We start from the raw sequence: 20,941 nt of genomic DNA on the forward strand, positions 1-20,941 counted from the left end.
GTTCTCATTAAAATGTCATATCAAAAGTGACAATTTTAACAATAGACAAAACTGGAGTACAACGTTCACCAACAGTGCAACAAAAGTCAGGTGTTTCAATAAGCATCCTACAAAAATGGAAATAGATAAAGAAATTAAATCTTGATCCCTAGAGCATTATTCCAAGCCAGAGGCTGTGTGACTCATTTATCCATCCTAACAGAGGCTTTTCGATAGTATTGGAAATGTATCATTGTGTTACAGGGGTATTTCTCTGCACTAGTGTATAACATTGCCTCCAAGGCTCAGCCAAGCACTACATATTATTCTGGGAAAGCATTTAACAGAGATAAAATGCCATGACCCACACAAAAGATTTCCCAGTTCATGTGAGTTAAATGCTTTTCTGGCAAGATAAATCTAATGACTGGTAACAGCTGTACAAAATGTAGACGGACAGCCGCCAAGACCCGCAGTAGGAAACTGTTGTCTTCAAATAAAAGATCATCAATCCAGAGATTGATGATCTGAGGTACAATTCAGCCTCACAAAAAGGCAGTGATTTAAACACTATTGGTGTATCTCTGTAGTCACATCTTGTTTTGTACCGGGCTGTGCAGACCATCAGTCTTTGTTGTAGTCTGTTTTTTCACACCATGTTGAGTTTGGTGACAAGGAGCACGCGGACAGACTGGTCAAAGCCTGAACACACACACAGGCCCTGCTTGTCAGGACTCCAGTCCAGGTTGGCGATTGGCTGAGTGGAAAGAGTGACGTTCTGTAAGAGGTTGACAGTGCCAGCTACGCCCACATCCATGCCATCTGAGTCCTTCTTGCTTCTCTGAGCAGGATACTCACTGGAAATGATACCAAAACACAACAAAAATCCTTAACAGTTTATAGTAAATCAGAAAACTTGATTCCTTCTAAACAACCATCACAATGAGTACATACTGAAATGGGACTAAACATTGTCATGGTTAAAGATGGATCACTTACTATTTCCACAGATGTAGGTTGCCTGCTCCCCCTGCAGTCATAAAGATGTCTCTGTTTTGAGGCAAATGCCTGACCTGCCAGATGGTCGACTTATGAGCCTAAAATAAAGAAGAGGGATCATTTACTTTCCAAGACAATTAAACCGGTAATGGCAAAATTCATTCCTAGCACCTTTCAATACATTGTAAACCTGTGTTGAAAAACTCTCAACCACTTTAATCTAATGAGGGTCAGATAATGTGGCCTTGCTGTTGTGTAATTACTGTCAAAATTGTTGCACTACTTCGTAGTACTTTGCCTGTACATGTACAGAAGACTTCCAGAAAAAGACTTGGAACATTGTTAATGAGTTCATTGAAACCAATGTGTCTGATTTCAAGAAACAATGTAGTAATTCAACACATAAATATGCTGAAATGGCAAAATAAATAAAATAAAAAAAACTGTATCCCACTTAAGAAAAATTTATGAAAAAACATAGCAAATGGTGCCTTTAAATCCCCTAGCTGCAAATTTGTTATCTATAGTTTTGAGCTTATAATAGTAATAAAATAATATAATAAAAAAATCGAATGGCCTCAGTCATGTGTTAAGACTCGTCTTTAGAGATACATTGATATCTCATTTTAGATAAATATCTGGTGGAACCTTATGATTCATGGCTGGATGTGCCAAATGTTGATTGCTCAGAAGAACTGGACAAATATTTAGAAAGCTGAAGCCTCTGATCTCTCAGACCTAGCAAACACTTGGTGCACTGGGCTGTGCACTAATGCCAATTTAAGTGTGTTTTTCTAGCATTTTCCCACAAAAAGCCACACTTCTCTCTCCTCACTGGCTCAGTGTCATTTTTGGCCAGTGTCACAAAGCCACAAAGAATGTTGGACAAACACAACTCCAAACACTTCAAGCTGTGAAAACGGACAAAACGACGTGTGCCCCCATCTCCCTCTGTACCTTACAAATGTAAAAATAACAATAATGATGATAATCTTTTGACATTTTTCCATACATAGGAGCCAAACATCCGTCTGGCTCGCTTCACCCAGGTCAATTACCTTTTCGGAAATCGAGGCGAAGCCTTTGGTGGAGTGCTGGGTCCTCATGTCAAAGACATGGAATTTTCCCTCCAGTGAGGTGGCAACCAGCTTGTTCATGTTGATGTCCTTCCTGTCAAACTCCACACAGCATACCTGGTCATGATGTAAGAAAAAAATAACAGTCACGCCCTGGGCATTTATCACATGGCACGGCTCCACCAAAAGTTTTTCCATGCAACAGAATGTGCTGAAATGGACATAATAGAACCCTGGCAGGTTCATCTACATTCAAGAGGTGATGAATGAGAGAAACGACTATAAAAATAAAAACAGTGCTGTGCTTTGTGTAAGAAATGTGAAGGGACCATGCACTGACCTCAGACTTCCCCTGTGGTTTTATGGACAGTCTAAATGATGTTGGTAAGTCATTTTCAGCTCTGTCTCCACATCTGTCCCTGTTTCTCTCTACCGTATGACTCAAGTGCAGTTTGCGGTACAAAAAAAATAATGTATGTTTGGACAGTTTATCCTAATAAAAACATCAGCTCTCAATATGAGGGCTACTCTTTGTGTTCCAGAGCAGAATTGGCTGAATCACGCTGTCACTTTGAGTCCCTGTTTTCTTCTTGAAAGGTCGTAATTTTCTTCCTGTGGTGCCACACTGGCTTACATGACTAATTAAATAAAGAGGAAAATCTTCCCTCGAAAATATTTAACGTCACAAAAATCACATGCAACAGGGGCTGTCCCACCACTAATTTATGACTTACCGTTACAATACAGGTTTTCACCTTACCCCATTTTTAATGTTGGTTTCCCACCGTAGAGACATATTCCGCAGGTCAAAGAGTTTGATGTCCCCGTTGTCATAGCCCGCACAAACACAGCGGTCCTGATCATTGAAGGCGTGACCTGTGATGAGAAGGTCAAAGGAAAATGAACACTGTTTTCATTCATAATAAAGGCACAGGAGCCTTTTCAAAGATGGTTTGGAATTCTGAAGTGATACCAGGTAAGTATATTTATATTAAACCCAAAAAAGATCACAGAAAATATTTTCATTTGTGCACTTGTATTCTTTTGTTCTGTGAATGTGGCATGGCATGACAGTGGACGTATTGTTTCTTTCTCTGCACAACCTGGACACACTTCAGCCACTTTTTATGCATTGAGGCCATGGATAAACCTGTGCTCTTACTATAAGGGTGTGTCCATGTGTACTAGGAAAGGTGTCTGAAACTGGACTGGACAGCCATGGTTATCCAAAACTTGTGGATGTAGGTTCTTTCAACCCTGAAAGCTTATATTTTGCTCACCAAATGCAACAGTCCAACAGTCCCTCTTGGTTTCTCCTTCCATTGGCTCCATGTTCGCTACAGGTGAATCCTTCTGTCTGGGATCCCACACCTTTACTGTCCCTGTAACACCCAAAGGAAAATGACGTCTTAGATAACTTAACCATGAGATAATCTGATTTTAAACACCCACTCTAGGATCTACTTGTGCTTTGAAGAGATTTTAATTGTAAATGACATCAAACCGTCTCTGCTTCCAGTGACTATCTCCGGTGCGCCGTCGCCAATCCCCAGGCCACCAACACCATCGATACTGTTCACTATTTCTTTGTGGGCCTTTACACTGTACACTGGCACTTCAGGTATCTCCAGATTCCTGTGGACAACAGAAGCATCTGCATTGAATGAACCAGCAGATTTAAAAACGAGATCAGTGTGTACTCACTTTCAATTCAGTTATCAAATCTATTAAGAGGCCTCTTATAAAATTGTCCAATTGAGCCATTGTAATCAAACCAGCTTTGAATTTAGAAAAAAAAAAAAAAATCAGTTAAAATCTTGTTTTCACCATTTCATTTCATGCCATTACTGGCAAGACACAGATGGTGTGACATCAGTGGATGTGGATAAGATACCATATATTGAGATTTCCGTCAAAATCCCCGGTTGCTATGTGTCTTTGTTGAAGAGAGGTGGCCCCAAATGTCCCGCACTTTATGGGCTTAGGTTTCTCTACCTAAAATATAAGAGAAGCAAGGTTTTGTTTAACTCCAAGAAGGGGACAATGCAACAAGCACTGAAATAGCAGTATAGAAGGAACACCATCTATTTATTTTGGGTTCAGTCATGAGCTAATGCCCTAAATACCCTAATTAAAAACTGTAAGTCAGGAAAAGTATGACTGACTTACAAGTATGAAATTAGAAATGTTTGTGAAAGTTTATTTAATTGAAATTGCCAATACATAATCAAACACTGACTTACTAACCAATCATTTAGGACAACAAATTATTAGTCCAAAATGGGGTCTATTCCAGGGTTTTATATTTCTTCCCTCAAGAAAGCATCCGAACCCCGGTGCTGTGATACCAAGAGGTTTCCGAGCTGACACACCGCCCGATTAATCCTGATTTCCCACGGCTTCTCTGCGCTCTTGAGGTGAACACTTGCTCGTGTTGACTCTCATACAGCTGTACCTTGTTGTCTGGTGGATGTCAAGCTACATTCCTCTAAAAACATGTCTACTTTAATTCTCAGGAAACTGCAGCGCTCGAAGACACGACATATAGTTATACTATATTCTAGCATCATCTGTCATTTAAAAAACAATTATAGTACAGGTGGGAGTTCAAAAACTTTTTCCTAATACAGGTCATTGTGGCCTTTCTGTTGCCTGTTGCTATGGAGACAACAACCTAGCAAGACTTTTCTAGAAACCGGAGATAAGCGAGATATATTACGATATATCTCTGAGGGAGAAAAAAAAGGGGGACAAGAGCAAAGAAGAGTAACATGTTAAGTTGTTATCTACCTCCTTGATAAGCTGAGCCTCTCCATGCTGCACTTCATATATTTGCATTACTCCGGTTCCTCTCGGAAAGTTCCCCAGGCAGACAAACTTCGCACTGCAAGGAATCCATTTACTGTCAAAAACGGTGTAGTTCAAGCTCTTCTGAACATGAGCAATGATTTGAGGCTTTGATAGAGGCGATGACATCTTTGCTGATTTGGAAATAGTCTGTAAAACGGTTGAAAATCTCTTGAAAAGTAAAAAGACATACGACCATCGGTGTATCTAGCTGCCAAACCATATAAGGCCCCTCCTACAGCGGGTGCCTAAAGAGATGCCTGACAAAATGTTTACATCTCAAGTAAATTTTGACATACACAGACAGTGTATTCGGATATTCTATTGATTTAAACTAAATTCTAGTAACCCACTGAGATACCTTTGTCAATTGCGGCACCATTATTCATCGTTTTCACTCTACAGGCGCCAACGATGTGGCAGTTTGGGTCCTTTCCGTCGCACGAGGATAGCCCTCATGCCGCTGTGGCCTCAGTCCGCCTCAGTTTTGACTCTTTAAACTGATTTAAAACTCATTTCGGGATGGACGCCGATAAAAATGCGGTTCCTAGCGCCGGCGCTGCCACGGACAGTAAAGACGACGCGGGTTCTTTCACAAAGGTAAAGTCCAAAAAGACTCAGAAGCGAAAGCGTGAACAAGGTGGAGTGGACATGGACACAGACGAGCCCGTGGCGAGCAAGCGGCCGCAGTTTCCACCGATTTCAGCCGACAAACTGAAGGTAACTACTCGATACATCTGCTCTCTGTGTTGTCTCAACCTCATCCAACGTGAGGGCTGATTTAATGTCATTTGTCTCCGTCACACGTTAAGCCAGTGACCGCAGTAAATAAAGCCACTGTAGTCAGCACGGGGGGGGGGGCACTAATGACCTTTCGTTGTGTGTAGTTCTGAAGTTCTCCTACAACTTGAATTGAGCATGTTTTAATTTTTGACACTCGCCCAGAACTGCCCAGGGGCCCCAAAAGCCCCAGGTTTACCACATATCATTTGGGTCTACATAATTTCATCGATCGAAAATTTGTTACAATTTTGCACCGCTGAAGTAAATTCAGCGATGAAGCGTCCTCCTTCCTTCATCTTGTGGAGGGACTCTTTCAAACTCTAGACTTTCATTGTTTTAGTTTACATTGAGGACGTTTGTTGTTAAGTGTTTTATTTATTATTATTATTATTATTATTTTTATTATTATTATTATCATCAGATTACTTCCGTGTTTCTGTTTGCCAAGTATTTAAATTCACAGAGAACCTTGGGCAAGCTAGTATTAATCCATCATAGGGGAACTGCAAAGCAGCAAATATTCACATTCAGAAGGCTGGTACCAGAGAATCAATTAATCAGTTACCAAATTTGTTGCCAATTAATTCTGTCTGTCAACTTATCAACCAGTCACTTCAGCTCTGGTTGGTTTCTGGGTGCCTGGGGAAAAAAATGACCCAAACACACACACACACTGAAAAGGATAATCCGTCACAATGACAAGTGTGCTTTACTTTTTAAAACCTATGTACACAGTGGTGCTAATACGTTTTCCCATTATCTACAGAATGTGAAATGCATGAATTTAATGTTTTAGTAGAGCTGGAACTGTTTTCTGATGTTTTACAGACCAAAAGATGAATTGAGAAAATAATTGTTAGATTAATTGTTGATGGAAAATAATCCTTAGATGCAGCCTTGCTTTTTTTTTAAAAGTAACTAAAGGTTTTGTTAATGCTGTTACACGGTATGATTATGATCGTTTCACGTGTTTTCCAGGGGCCAGATGAGATGCGCAAAATCGCTGTCCCAGCTCACAGGTACACCCCACTGAAGGAAAACTGGCTCAAGATTTTCACCCCCATTGTAGAGAACCTACAGCTTCAAGTCAGATTCAACCTCAAAACTAGGAATGTTGAAATCAAAGTAAGTTTCCGCAGCCCGAGTTTTGAAGCAGTGTTGACACTACAACACGGTCCACCTGCTCTGTTTTTCTCTGGTACCCACAGTCATGTGTAATATGCCTTCCTTCTTTCAGACGTGCAAAGAAACACAGGACATCGGCTCGCTCACAAAAGCATCAGATTTTGTTAAAGCGTTCGTGCTAGGATTCCAGGTTGAAGTAAGTACACTAATGGAAGGCTTTGGTGCGCTATGCATGTTTTTGTTTTAGCTGAAGCCTGGCGTTTGTGGTATTTGTATTTGGTTTTGTTTGTTTGTTTTTAAATCAAATTTCAGATTTCTCAGTCTGTTTTTTGTACAGAATGTGAATTTGTCAAGCCAACATAAAGTTTGGGGAGAGATTCAGGATTAGGACTAGATCTTATTATTGGTTTGCTGATGTTGGACTTTCATCAAGTGAGTGTTGTCTACTGCCAATAAAATAAAGGTTCCTCCGATTCCTCCCTGCAACAAGAAAACAGTCTGGAAAAGCTGCAGTGAATTTTGTAGTTTTTATTTTATGGTTCATATGTTTTTGTTGAGTATTCCTTAGTTTAATGCTTCTTGATAAAACAAGAAAAGGAATGTAAGGTTCATCGATTAAGTATTATCTTTGTCACCTTTCATAGATCCACTGTGGTTATATTTTACTTTGGATAAACACAACTCAAATCTAAGCACTTAGCTTTACGATAAGTGTCATAATATTTGATAACTGATGTTTCATGAATGTCCCTCGTACCTTGTGATTTTTGTTTGACAAAACGCTCACACTTTCTCTTCCCAGGACGCCCTAGCTCTCATCAGATTAGATGAGCTTTTCCTAGAAAGCTTTGATGTCACAGATGGTAAGTTCACGCTGCCATGGTACTTTCTGTCTGCTCTGAAACGGTTCCACATTTTATCACCGCTTTTCTTCCCCTGCTGTAAAATGAACTAAATGTCCAGTCTCTTGGTGTGTGTTTAATTGGTCTCCCATGTTGTTTGTCTTGCCAGTGAAACCCCTGAAGGGAGATCACTTATCCAGAGCCATCGGAAGAATAGCAGGGAAGGGAGGAAAAACCAAATTCACCATTGAAAATGTCACAAAGACTCGCATTGTGCTTGCAGACACGTGAGAACTCTAAATTATTCCTGCACCATTACAGAACAATGATAATAGTGATCATTTTAAGGTCACTATTTGATTAGTGATTATTGATCACCATTAGGTTATTTTTTAAAAATCACTTTTCATCAATAACCTGCAAAAATGCAATGAAATTAACATTTAGACAGTTTCATTGCGTTTTTTGTTTTGTTTTGTTTGTTTGTTTGCCCCCCCCCCACCAGAACACTGCAAGTTTTGTTTTTGCTTTCCTGCCATGCACTGCTACAACCATCACACAAATGTCCCATAGAAACGTAAAAAGTTTATGGAATACTAACGTCAAATCAAATGATCTCCAAATGACCAAGCCTGGGGAAAAAACAGGGAACAAAAGTTTCACACTTTGACGCAGAAGGATTCACGTTTCTAAAACTGAGCTGATTGATTTAAGTTTTGTTGTTCAATGCAGAAACATACCATTGTGTTATAGAATTATTGACTAGCAACCGTGAATTCTTACCTCACAGGTATACTGGAATTTTCTCTTTTGGTGTACCTATAGAGTGGGTGTGGGTGTGTGTGGGTGTGTGGGTGGTAGTTGTTTAGCTGCAGAGAAATGTCTGATTTCTTGTTTCTTTAAGTGGAAAAAAAAAAAAAAGCCAAAACACTCCTTTTATGTCTCTCAACAGAAAAGTTCACATATTGGGATCTTTCCAGAATATCAAGATGGCCCGGACAGCAATTTGTAACTTAATCTTGGGTAAGGAGGACATTGTTTTTTGTAGTAGGTCATATGGCTGATGTCATATTGGGAATATTCTTTTTGAATCTATATGTAGTGCTGAGGAGTGACCTTTCAAACCCTTTTGCCCTTACAGGAAGTCCACCTTCAAAGGTCTATGGCAACATCAGAGTGGTGGCTAGCAGGGCTGCTGAGAGATTCTAAAATCTGATTGGCTGCCGTGCGTATTTATCTCTTCCCGCTGGGATCCGTGATGTTAAGACTGTTGAATGCCTTATGGACCGACGTCTCAGGTTCCTCTGTAAAGGCCTCGTGTTTCCGTTGGCTCCAAATATGAGGAAAAAGTTACGATACTTGCATAAACAGGATGCAGGTATCGGAAAGCATGCGTTTGTGTAAATAAACAAAAACATAAATCCACTAAAGATGGAGTTCAGTTCTGTCAGTGACGTGTAGAAGATGTCAGGTTTTGCACCAGGAACTAATTGATCAATACTGAAAGTTGACTATATGCTGCCTCCTGACAATTCAAGTGTCTGCTTATGGCAAAACGGTTCTGCTCATTAACATCCTCAAGAGAAATGCGGTTTTAAGAAAAGAGTGACAGAAAATCCCTTACTTTCAACATTTCAAAGTTTATTTAAATTTTATTTAATTTTCATACAGTATCAAGTTTCCAACAGTCCCACAGCATAAGATGCAGCATGCAGAAAAAGGGGAAGAGAAAAAAAAAAGTTCTCAAACTTAACTCTTTTCAGATATCCCCACACAAACTAAAAAGAACCCGAGTGTCTCAGAGAAAAAGTAGCACTTACAAACTAAAGCGCGGTCTGAACTATACAGAGAACAGAGAGCCAGAACTGCATTTAACAAATACTTATATACAAAAGAGAAAAAAAAAAAAGAAAAAAAATATTCCCCTTTAAGCTGAGTACAGTGTGTGGCAGTTTGAGACAGGATCAGATATGCAACTTTCACTGGAATAGAAGCATCTCCCTGACCCGGGTAAAATACAAAAAGTTACATGTAGTTCAGTTCATTTGGATTACCTCTCATAATATGTGTACATTTTACCAAAGTTTGGCAACATCCATATTGTATACCATTAAAGTCTTAAATATATTAACATCACCATCCATGTGTAAACAAGAGGATTATTTCAAAAAATTGATCTACATGCACAACAAAAAATATATTTCCATGTCATGCAAGCACAGGGAGGCCCAAGCCGTGCAGAGCTTTGGGATAAGGGACAACAGAGCACTCCAGATTCACATCTCTGACTGAAAACTCCTGCTCAAACCAGCAGTCGGCCTCCAAAGCAAAACAAAAAGCTATCCCGATGCCATTAATAGTAGGAAGCATTTTTTCCCTTTTAGAAATGAAAATTTGGTTAAATTCGTTTTTCTCCCTGTTCGTATTAGTTGGTAGAAGGGGGGAGAAAATGAGGTGATCGTGACAGAAAGAGGGAGAAGAAGCCAACTTTTGAAATGTACACGTTCAAAAAGGAAAAAAAAAAAAAAAGTAATATACAGTCTATCCCATTGCACACTGATCATGCCAACGTGTTAAGATTTTAAGTGTTCGTGTTGCGTTAAAGAAAACTCTGACCCGTCCTGCGCTGCACTGAGAAAGGTAAGTATTCAGAAGGGCTTATGTTAAGCAGGGGCAAAGCCTTCTCCTCTTGCTGTTTTAAAGAAGATGAGCACATTGATTACCTAATATACACATATTGGTTAAAATAAAAAAACCCTGCCTGCAGATAAGTCTCTTAAACCGCTATATACTCGCACAAACAATGTATAATCTCACCATTATTCATTCTTAAACTATTACACTCAGGTCTTAGCCAAGTCCATCCAGCCGCTGTCCTCAACGTTAAATATAAGTCTTGAAACTCTAATGATTCCACTATATGTCTTTTGTTGTGAGTGCAGAGCTATTCCTTTGCATCGGAGATTGCCGTATGGATGCACACGGTTATATGCAAAATACTTCATCAAGAGTAAACCATGTATCACTTTGCAGCCACAAATTATTTTGGAAAGACATTTTCTTGGCATTAATTCATCTACCTATAATTTCATGACAGGAAACGAGGATAATCCCCAACAATATAAACACATTCTTAAGTATAAATAAAAACTAGCAACCTTATTACAAAAAAAGAAAGACATGGACTGCTTTGCTAAGAGTGACTGGAAGCTTTACTGGTCTAATCCGAACTGCTTGTGTGTAAGCTGAAAAAGTAAAAACTGAAATTTAGTTTTGCATCTAATGTGACTCGCAGTCGTGCAGCTAAAAGTGTCACAAGCCAGTTTGTCCGGCATGAATGACAGCAGTGATGATAGGTAATAACTTGGACTGGTTTCTGGATATGTTCTGGTTGGCACTTCATACCCTACTTTCTAGTTGTGCTGTAAGTCAAGTGTCAATGTACTATACACTTCCCCTCACGAGACAACCATAGATATACTTGTATTTTTTTCTTCTTTATAAAAGACAAAAACAAAAAATAAATATCAAAAATAACAATTAACAAAAAAAAAAAAAAGAGGATGAAATATGAACAAGCCAACCAGCCTCCTCACTGAGCCCCCTTTCTCCCTCTCATCCAAAATCGGAGATGCTCTTGCAAAAGACAAATAGCTGTCCTTCAGTCTCTTAAAGTGCTACGACCGGGTTATTGAGAGGATTTACAGTTCAATAACACTTCAAAGTTGGCTTCACGAGGCCCATGGTTTTTGAAAGAAAAAGTGGCTTCACAGATAGAGAAAGAAGGACAGAGAGAGATGAAGAGAGAGAGAGAGAGAGAATACTTCCATTGAGTTACACAGAGAGCGTTTTGCCGGACGTCTTGAGCAGATCTTCAGAGACGGTGGAGAAAGCGAGTGTCGAGGAGGAAGGGGGAGATTCGGCGAGCGGATGAGCGCTCACACGTCCACCACCATCTTTTTGTGTATATCGAGACCTCCGACCACCTGGAAAAATACATTTATTAATCCAGTGCTGTTAGAGGCAGCTAAGATAAATGTAAACGTTGGGATGTATGGACTCCAGTCAGCGAGAACGGCCCTTTTTCAAGTAGACATTTGGCTTGTCATAGCAGGAAGAACACAGGTGTTGCTAATAGCTAATGATAACTCAGTGAACCAGCTTTCACAACAGCAGGACCCTGGCACTGCTACGTACGCTTCAACGAAGGATTATCTTCATCACCAATTAAGCTATTATTTTTTACAACTTCTCTATAAAAACAGTGAAAGTAGCAAAAATGCCCCTAAAAACTGGTGAAGTCTTCAAATTGCCTGTTTTGTCAAACCAACTGTCCAAAGCCTAAGAGTTTCAAAGGATATAAAACAGAAAAAAAACCAACAAAAAACAGAGAATGTCTGGCATTTTCCCTGGATAAATGCCTTAAAAAATTAACCGATAATAAAAACTGTCCATTAAAATTTAGTATTACGGTTTCATGAAGTCGGGGGACTCACAAGAGACACATTAAGCAAGGTCTAGTCGAAATCGAAGCAGCAGAGGAAGAGAAATCCTGACGTTTAAGACTGTGGTATGGGTCAAGCTCCAAAAGCAATGGATGCCTCGTTTCCCATAATGCCACTCAACTCTCGAGCCAGAGTAATTGTGATGCCATCATTGGGGTTATTTCTTCAAGCTTTGGAAATCTCCGCCAGCGCCACAGAAGACATACTGTTTTCACAGGCTGAGTAGTACTCACTCTTCAACTTAGCCAAGGTTACTGTATCCTCCAGCCTCTGTCCTTAACATTAAATAACAAGTAAACTGAACCAAAGGTGCCGCTTTAATCAACAAATCGTTTCAGGACCACTTTACAGTTACGTTTTACCACTCAAATCTGTTGGAGGTGTAAATACTCTTTCCTTTTACGGCTGCCAGCCTTTCGACAAAATCTAATTCTATACCCACTTTATTTTTACACCCTCTTTGTTGCAGTTGCTCAGATCAGGACAATTACAAACGAGACAGAAATCCTGTCACGCAGTCTCCTCCTTGAGCCTTGAAGTGTTTGAGCAGCGCCGGTTTGTTAAAAAACAGGATGTAATATTCTCCTGCGCCATCCTGAAAATACACACTCGCAAAGGACGAGAGCCTTTTTAGTTCAAGGCTCCGGAGATACAGCCGTCAAATGTGGGCCTTGTGTCTGTCAGAGCTAGAACTGGCGCCTTTCATTTCAGAAAATGTCTCCGAGCAAAGCAGGCTCCACTGGGGTCCGACGAGAGACAAGTTATACTGACGATACTTCCTAACAGGAGACTGCTAATTGTGCTGAGAGAAGACTTTGCTCTCCTCTCTGATCTAAAAGGAGATAATTAAGGCCATGTGCTTTCTATCTCAACTGTGAGGCTGGTATTTCAATCAGAATCACAGCAATGTAGTCAAATATCGGCTAAATCTTGGTTCTCTGCATCGATTCGGGTCGATACCCTTACAAAACAGTCCTTGCTAGATGGCACAGATCCTCCTACAATTAATAAAACTGAAGCACATAGTTACCAAATGACTGTGTTCGGTACCTCAACTGTCATAAATGCCATCTGCTCATAATAAAAAACCATTATTATAGTTTTCTTTGACCGTGGCCAAGCTTTTAAAGAGCAGATTTCGAGAGTAACCCCGTTCGCAATTCTGTCATCTAGGAAATATCTCCAGGATGAACTCATTTGATTAAGTGCAAAACAGTTGCCATGTCTTAATTTGAACTACATCCAACTATTGTGACTCCGACAGCTATTGATAAAAATATGCACTGGCTTGGCTCTTGACAGAACTGTATTACTCATCTCTTTCCATCCTTCGACTGCCTCTGTCTCAGTCATAGATCACCAGAATCTCGCAGATTCTTTGTCTTTGACTTTAGTCTAATGAATCCAAAACCACTTTAAAATCTTAGGAGTATTTAAGAGACACCGGAGATTTAAATCCTCTCTGCTCTTTCAAACGATTATGGTCCCTTACTGAAGATTAGTTATGAGTATTTCTCTTAACCCTGTGAAGCAGGTTGGTTTGAGTGAGTTCAGTGGTTGGAGCAATTTCTAAATAATGTTAGCTTTACTTACTTAAGGCCTGGGTATTGAGGCCAATTCAATAAAGGGGGACTGTACAGCAGAACTATCTTCCTGGTCGTGGAGGTTTTTGCTCCACGGTGTTTCAATGATCATCTCCCCCGTTTGCCACTGCAGACTGAAAAAGTCATCTTTTCCAAGAAATTCATTAACCCTCCACCCCTCCTCACTCGGTCTGCTCTACCAGTTCTAATATTTTTTCTTATTTTAACGAAGCAAACCTCTACCTCTGCGCTTTTATCTCTCAATTTCCGTCCTCACATTTGTACTCACCCCTCTCACATTGTCATCCCAGGATTATAAGAATTATCTCAAGGCACTCTGTACTGCTGACTATTGCTTTCTCGCTATAAATATAAGCTTATTTCACAGCTGTTACATTGGCTTCAGCTGATGGCCTCAACATAGAATAAACTTAATCATTTATGTGTTGTTTGGGGTCAATATTCCTGTTGTATGATACGGCCAGAGTGCTAGCTCAGTATTTTTAGTGTCCCATCATATGTAGCAAATTCTCGCCAGCCCTATATTAACAGCCCTTGACACCATATTTCAACAGGAAGTGTGAAACTGAAACCCAGTGCTGTCGAGCGTAAACAAAAAGCTGTTTCCAGGGTTTTCTGTCCCTTTGACATTTGCCTTCACCACAACAGGCTGCATCAGCAGAAATTTCACCAATGCCCCCCAAAAAATACCCCAGGAGGGCTTCGACTTACTGCACAGAACTCTTCAAAGGATATCCTGCCGTCTCCGTCCTTGTCTGCGTTGATAATGGTCTTGTCCACGATCTGCTGGAGCTGCGTGTCCTTCAGGTTGTTGCCTACCATCATCTTCAGCACCTGGAAGAGCTCGCCATTGGAGATGTAGCCGTCCTTGTCCATGTCGTAGATCCTGAAAGCAACTGTGGTGCAGGGTGTGGCACGCCGGGAGGGGGAGGAACAGAAGCAGGGGTAAACATGAGTGTTAATCAGTTACTCAGCAACACCCACAGGCCACCAAATGCTGAGAGAACTTGTCTTTGATTCACCTTGTGTCACCTACTAACTAACATTTGAAAGAACAACTCTTTCACCTTTACCTGTTGTGTACCTTTGTCCCTGCTCACCACTGTACACTCTTGAGCAAACCAAAACAATAATCCCTTAGCAAACATGCTCTTGTTTGGCTTCCAGACACACTGGCTCTAGAGACACTGAAAAACGGGCGACAGGTCCAAAAAGGGGACAGGTCCACGTTAATTGGATAGAATGATTTTTTTTTTTTCATTTTTCTGGCTCGTAACAGCCAAAAAGTTAACTTTGTACACTACTCAACATTTAGTGTTGTTTTCACCAGGGGAGTTTTTTGTTGCAGAAGTAGGACATGGTGAGAAAAAACAGAACAGGAGGGACACGGGAGACAAAGCCCCAGCAGGTTTATATCCCGGAGCAGCAAAACAACCAGACTTGCTTGGGGATAAGAGACCCTGAACCACTGGTGCTACCTCTGGCCATATGTGGTCTTAATGGAGAAGCAGCTTTACTTACACCGAAGCTTCTGTTCCTTGTCCCCCTTGACGCTGAACTGTGAGACTCCCTCGATGAACTCTGGGAGAGGAGACCAACAATCAGTGCCCGTAAGGATTTTCTACACAGTCTCCACTTCGATAGTACAGACATGAACATCTTGATATTATGGTACGTATTCTTTATGAGGTATACTGATAATGGAAAGGCAAGACAGAGGTGGGGAAATATTCTTCACGACGATAAATAGCACAGTACATTTTAGACGATGTCAGTCGAAACCCTGGTCAGAGCTCCTTCAGTTCTACAACGCCACCTTGTTGTCACTGGCTGTCAAGACTTGGTATTCTGGCTATACATGTCGGATTTCAATTTCCTGATTTCCATTTTGAAAAGCTCTCCCAGCGTAATGAGGAGTTGAGAGACAAGAGAGGCTGCTGGGTGCAAAGTCCCCAGATATCGAGATCTGATTATTTTTAATCAGCCACTGTAGCTGATAGTTATGTATTTCTTAACTTGGAGAACAACGGGTCTGTTTTGTAAAACTCATCTCAAAGGGTGAGGGGTAATTCCCTTCCTTGGAAGTGGATCGCTTCGCTACTCAATGACTGTATATATTTGTGCATTGACAGCAAGCCCACCATTAATCAGCTTTATTACAGACAATGAGCTTCATAACACACTAACTGCTAATGAAACATGGTACAGCTGCATAATATTGTTTGTTGGAAAAAGAAAAAAAACAACCCCTGCAGTAAATATGAGAACAGCGCAGACGCATTAATACAGTATTAACATTAAGCCCTACGCTCCCTAATGCTGACTCCAGTATGCGCCGTAGTTGCAGTGGTATTAATGGTGAAATCACTTCTTGTACTGGTCGATCTTTTTCTTTAGCACATGCATTTGAGTATAGAGAATTATTTCAACTCAAGACAATGGATTTGTGACACGTTTCTTTTCTATTTTTTATGTAATAAATTCAACCAGAACTGCTGAGCTCCTGTTCTACAGATACACTGCACACTCATTTGTAGGCTCATATCTATGGTGGGCTCTGTAGCTGATGCAGCTGTTCCTCTTTTTCAGGGATGTACTAAGCTTGGTGTATGCTTGCAAGAAGTTACAAGATTAAAACCTTGATGCCAAATACCAACACCATACAGACCTCAAGTAGTAAAAACATTCCACATTAGTTAGCTGGATAATCTTAAAATTAATGGGTTGAAAAAAAACAAATAAATAAAAATCAAGGCCTAGACGCAGCTTTTGATCAGACCAAAGCAATTACAAAGGCCTTATTTTAGTCTGATAAAAGACAAGTGAAATTCCTCTGTGTGAAGCGGATGCTCTGCGAAAGTCACAACAACATATGAAGTGTGAAAACTGCGCTACAAAATTCAAACACTGGAAATAACGTAAAGCCCTTCTGAAATATGATGAAGCTGTGATCGAATTTGGGATAGCCGCCAACCTGTAAGAAGACGACACTAGGAGTGTTGTGGTATCTTTAAAAATATTTCCCCGACTAACGTAGACCAGAATAAAGTTGTAAAATCACACACCGGTAGTTCCGCACACTGGCAGGGTTTATTGCATACCTTTAAAGTCCACCTCTCCGTTCCCATCTGTGTCAAATATGTCGATAACCCTTTGCACCAGCGGGTTCTGTTGCAGCTCCGGCAGTGACATGAACTCCTCCACGCTGAGTGAGCCAGAGTTATCTAGGTCGAGTTTCTTAAACCTCTTCCCTAGCCTCTTAATCTCATCAGCATCGACTGGGCAAAGAGAAAAGCAGAAGAGAATATCCGGGTGAGACAGTTACATTTTCTTTGCTGACATTCAGCTGGCGTTCTAATCCAATGCCTAGATCATCATAGTGACAAAAAAAAAACAAAAGGAAAAGTGTGCAGGGGTCAGCCCCCTAAACTCCGAGCAGCACTACAGGGAAGTACTACTAGGACACAATGAAAAAGGAAAGAGTTAAAAGTGAGAGGGAAAGATGAGCCACAGTGCACTGTTCACCTGCAGCAACATTCTCCCAAGATGAATAAAGAATCACATCCACTAAGCCAGTAAATATTTCTGCCAAAAAAAAAAAAAAAAATCCTTGCCAACACCTACATGAACTGTAGTCATAAATGTTAGTACCACCACTTGCAACTAGGTCAAGGACGCCACTTCCGTCCAGCACAGGACTGCTCTAACCGAGCTAACCGTGGACCCGCAGTAACCGCAGTACATTTTGTTCTGCTCTTCTCCAGAGACCTGAAACGGGTGAAACTAGTGAGAAAGCTCCAGTTGCTAGACTGCAAATATTACATGCAGACAGCCCTGACACTGCTCTGACGACACTGCAGTGAACCTGAAATAGGAAAAAAAAAAAAAAAAAAAGAAAAAGGGTAAGGTAGAGAAATGAGAGCTGAGGAGAAAGGGGAGAGGAGAAGGAGTAACGGAGGAATTAGCAGAAAGAAACAAATAGTTAGATATCATTTTGCAAACTTACAGCCTTTGTTGTCTACTCGTGCTTTTTTATCAGAAGGGACCCGGATCTTGTGTTCCCCTGCCATTAGAAAAAGCCGTACCTCCCTAGCCTGTTTACTGAAGAACTGCAAGAAGTAATCCAGAAGCAATATCAAAGACAGTTGTTAATTACTATATAAGCTCATTCACACGTGGTCACATGATCCCAATGGCCAACCACAAACTACTACAGCGCCTGCTTTAATCTGGGGTCCTAAATGACACAGGCTATCTATTAATCTTAACTCACAGCGAACAGAGAGGAAGGAGGGACAATAGGAAGGTGTGACAATTTTATGAGGCTCAGTTCATTCCAGTTCTGATCAGGTTTGCTGACCTCCATAAGGACAGCCTGTTCAGGTAAAGTTCACATCATATCAGATTTACATTGAATTGAACCTGACAACTGGTGAAAAAAAAAAAAAAAGACACTTTTACCTCAGCCTCCTGGTGGTAACTACAAATAGGACAGGCTGGCATTTGAGGAGGCTCTGATATCTCCTGCTTATGTCAACACAGGTGGCAAACGAGTCCGCAAGAAAGTCATCCAGAGTCATAAATTAAAGGAAAAAAATAAATTAATTAATGAATGGAGAAATATAAGAAATGTATACGCTTCCATACAGTGTACGGGGGGGGTCACCAGTAATCAACCCAGTCGAACACTTATGGTAGATTTTGGACCTGCGCATTAGACAGCGCTCTCCCCCACCATCATCAAAACACCACAGAAGGGAATATCTTTTGGAAGAATGATGTTCAACCCTCCACTAGTCTAATCCGTCGCTCTCCTGTATCTAAAGGTCAAAGTGATTAAAGACCATAAAAAATAATAATAATTTTGAGTTATATTCACACTGATACAGGGGGAAGGTATGCACCTTATATACACCTGGATGTGCAGATATGAATGCACATATGGATGTTTGCAGGCATGGGTTAATGATTCTGGGTTGAGGCAATGAGATGTTATACCCTTGGTTCCGCTTATTATTGGATGCAGGGAGAGAGGGAGAGAGACATGGGTGTGGGTTGTGTTTTAGGTTCCAGCGTTCTGACAGGCTGTGCTACATCAGCTCCGTGACTAATCAGAGTGTGGTGGAGGAGTACAGGTAGGGGAGGAACGAGAGAGAGTGAGAAATACAGAGACTGAGAGAGAAAAACTGGAATGGACGCATCCACAGCAGCAGACTCTTGTGTTGGCTACAACTGAGGAACCAACAAGTGAAGAGCGGCATAACCTGTATTATCTGCCGAGGTCCAATGTACAACTAAACTATACATAAGGTTCTGTCATCACTACTGTAACGATCTTTACAGTAGTGATATCATGCAGTAAACACTTGAACTTCAGGCTTTGAACTCCCTAATTCAGGCAGCTCCAAGCGACCAATGGAGGTGGAGAGTAGGAGAATAGAGATTAGGTCGGTGCACGTGTCCTGGGAAATATGGCATAAAGTCACGTCAGATTTTCTGATATGTACATGTACAATTTCATGTCAAATACCCAAGAAGACCACAAAATAAAGACACTTATCACATGGTGCAATACAGTAGAAAGCTGAAATAATAAGCCGATTCATCGATTAGTTGGTCAACAGAGAATTAATGAGCAACAAGTGATAACTGATTAATCGTTTAAATACGTTTTTAAGCTAAAATGATAAAACAAAAAAAACACAAAAAAACATTTCCACACTTCCAGCTTCTCAAATGAGAGTATTTGCTGATTTACTTACTTACTTAGGCTATTGAAACTAGTTAGGGACATTTTTGAGTGTTTGCTAACATTTTAAAACTAGACGATTAATTGATTAATAAAAAAAAATATTGTTAGTTGCAGCATTAGTATGATAATTGCATAGTAAGAGTTCATCAGAATAACTGAAAACAAAAATAAAGACGTTAAAAAGGGACTATGACCAATGAAGATTTTTTTTTTCCCCTTGTATGACTGCAGCGCACTGATGGTTTGAACAAAAATGTTAATTCTTGTATTAATCAAACTCTCTCTGGTTTGTCCTTGATGGATGATGCTCTTATTCGTCTTCAGCAATAAAATCAGCCACCGGTAAATTGTGTCTGGGTGCTGCGCGAGCACCTGGAGAATTGATGCAAAAGCCACTGTGGCCTGTACATTAATGAACCTGTGCATGAGCAAGAAACAAAGCCCTTTAGAATACAATGGATGTTTGTTATACTGCTTCTCATCTCCATGATTTTTGCAAAAACTCATGATACAGACACACACACGAGCAAAATCTGACACATACCACAGGGTTTCTGACTCTATTAGGTGTGAGTTATTAGAGCCAAGCACAGGGCTGGCCTCTGACACAAAACACTTCCTTATCAGCAGCCTCCTGTTTCCTGTTCAAGGCATACGACACAAGCTTGGCTCATTACCATTTCAATGGTCTGCGCTAGGAGTATCGGTGCTACAGGTAGTCACCATACTTGGTTTAGTGCCCTAAAACAAAGCCATATTTATTAAATCAAGGAAACCTGTTTCACAGCTAAATACAGTGGTGTGAAAACGTTTGGGCACCCTGGTCAAAATTTCTGTTACTGTGAATAGATAAGTGAGTAGAAGATGAACTGAGTTCCAAAAGGTTTCTTTTAATTACTTCATGTTGTGTACAATTTTATAGTTAAAAAAAAAAAAAAAAAGAAAGGAGCATCATTCAAAAGTTTTGAGCTCAGATAACCTTTACCAAGGTCTCAGACCTTAATTAGGAAAGGCCAAGTGATGATAATTTCAAACCTTTATAGTTATTCTCCTCAAACCTTGTCCCAACATTCAGCAGCCATGGGCTCCTCTAAGCTGCCTGTCACTCTGAAAATTAAAATGATTGATGCCCACAAAGCAGGAGAAGGCCATAAGGAGGTAGCACAGTGTTTTCGAGTAGCCGTTTCTCAGTTCATAATGTAATTAAGAAATGGCAGTTAACAGGAATGGTGGAGTTCAAGTTGAGGTCTGGAAGACCAAGAAAACGTCATGAAAGATCTGCTCGTAGGATTGCTAGAAAAGACACATCAAAAAACCCCCATTTGCCTGCAAAAAACCTTCAGGAAGATTTAGCAGACTCTGGAGTGTTGGTGCGCTGTTCTACTGTGCAGCAACAGCTGCATAAATATGACTTTCAAGGAAGAGTCAT

The 20,941-nt window shown here is 40.5% G+C and overlaps 3 protein-coding genes across 4 annotated transcripts in view; 1 reads left to right on the plus strand and 2 right to left on the minus strand.

The window, feature by feature from the left end:
• Nucleotides 1-598: 598 nt before the first annotated feature.
• On the minus strand, nt 599-5,372 carry dnaaf10 (dynein axonemal assembly factor 10). Of its 2 annotated transcripts, XM_040138744.1 has the most exons (9): nt 5,263-5,372; nt 4,845-4,938; nt 3,949-4,049; nt 3,559-3,689; nt 3,335-3,436; nt 2,815-2,930; nt 2,037-2,171; nt 979-1,076; nt 599-836 (listed from the first exon to the last, which is right to left on the minus strand). In XM_040138744.1, exons 2-9 carry the CDS (start codon nt 4,890-4,892, stop codon nt 629-631), a joined length of 939 nt encoding a protein of 312 aa, XP_039994678.1. In that variant the 5' UTR covers nt 4,893-4,938; nt 5,263-5,372; the 3' UTR covers nt 599-628. The 2 variants fall into 2 exon arrangements, with proteins under 2 accessions (XP_039994678.1, XP_039994677.1); XM_040138743.1 differs by having other exon boundaries at nt 4,845-5,338.
• Nucleotides 5,373-5,393: 21 nt separating this feature from the next.
• pno1 (partner of NOB1 homolog) lies at nt 5,394-9,081 on the plus strand. The gene is made up of 7 exons (XM_040138747.1): nt 5,394-5,621; nt 6,663-6,809; nt 6,922-7,005; nt 7,612-7,672; nt 7,821-7,938; nt 8,604-8,674; nt 8,793-9,081. The coding sequence occupies exons 1-7, from the start codon at nt 5,424-5,426 to the stop codon at nt 8,858-8,860; spliced, it is 747 nt and encodes a 248-aa protein (XP_039994681.1). The 5' UTR covers nt 5,394-5,423; the 3' UTR covers nt 8,861-9,081.
• Nucleotides 9,082-9,302: 221 nt separating this feature from the next.
• ppp3r1a (protein phosphatase 3, regulatory subunit B, alpha a) overlaps nt 9,303-20,941 on the minus strand; it is a 33,107-nt gene continuing 21,468 nt past the window's right edge. The window contains exons 3-6 of the mRNA XM_040138748.1: nt 16,862-17,038; nt 15,282-15,341; nt 14,472-14,656; nt 9,303-11,637 (exon numbers count right to left, since the gene is read on the minus strand). Of these exons, the coding sequence (XP_039994682.1) occupies nt 11,590-11,637; nt 14,472-14,656; nt 15,282-15,341; nt 16,862-17,038 (470 nt within the window). The 3' untranslated portion in view covers nt 9,303-11,589. The remainder of the gene's footprint in view (nt 11,638-14,471; nt 14,657-15,281; nt 15,342-16,861; nt 17,039-20,941) is intronic.

This window comes from Xiphias gladius, chromosome 11, assembly GCF_016859285.1.
Source record: "Xiphias gladius isolate SHS-SW01 ecotype Sanya breed wild chromosome 11, ASM1685928v1, whole genome shotgun sequence".
Lineage (NCBI taxonomy): Eukaryota > Metazoa > Chordata > Actinopteri > Istiophoriformes > Xiphiidae > Xiphias > Xiphias gladius.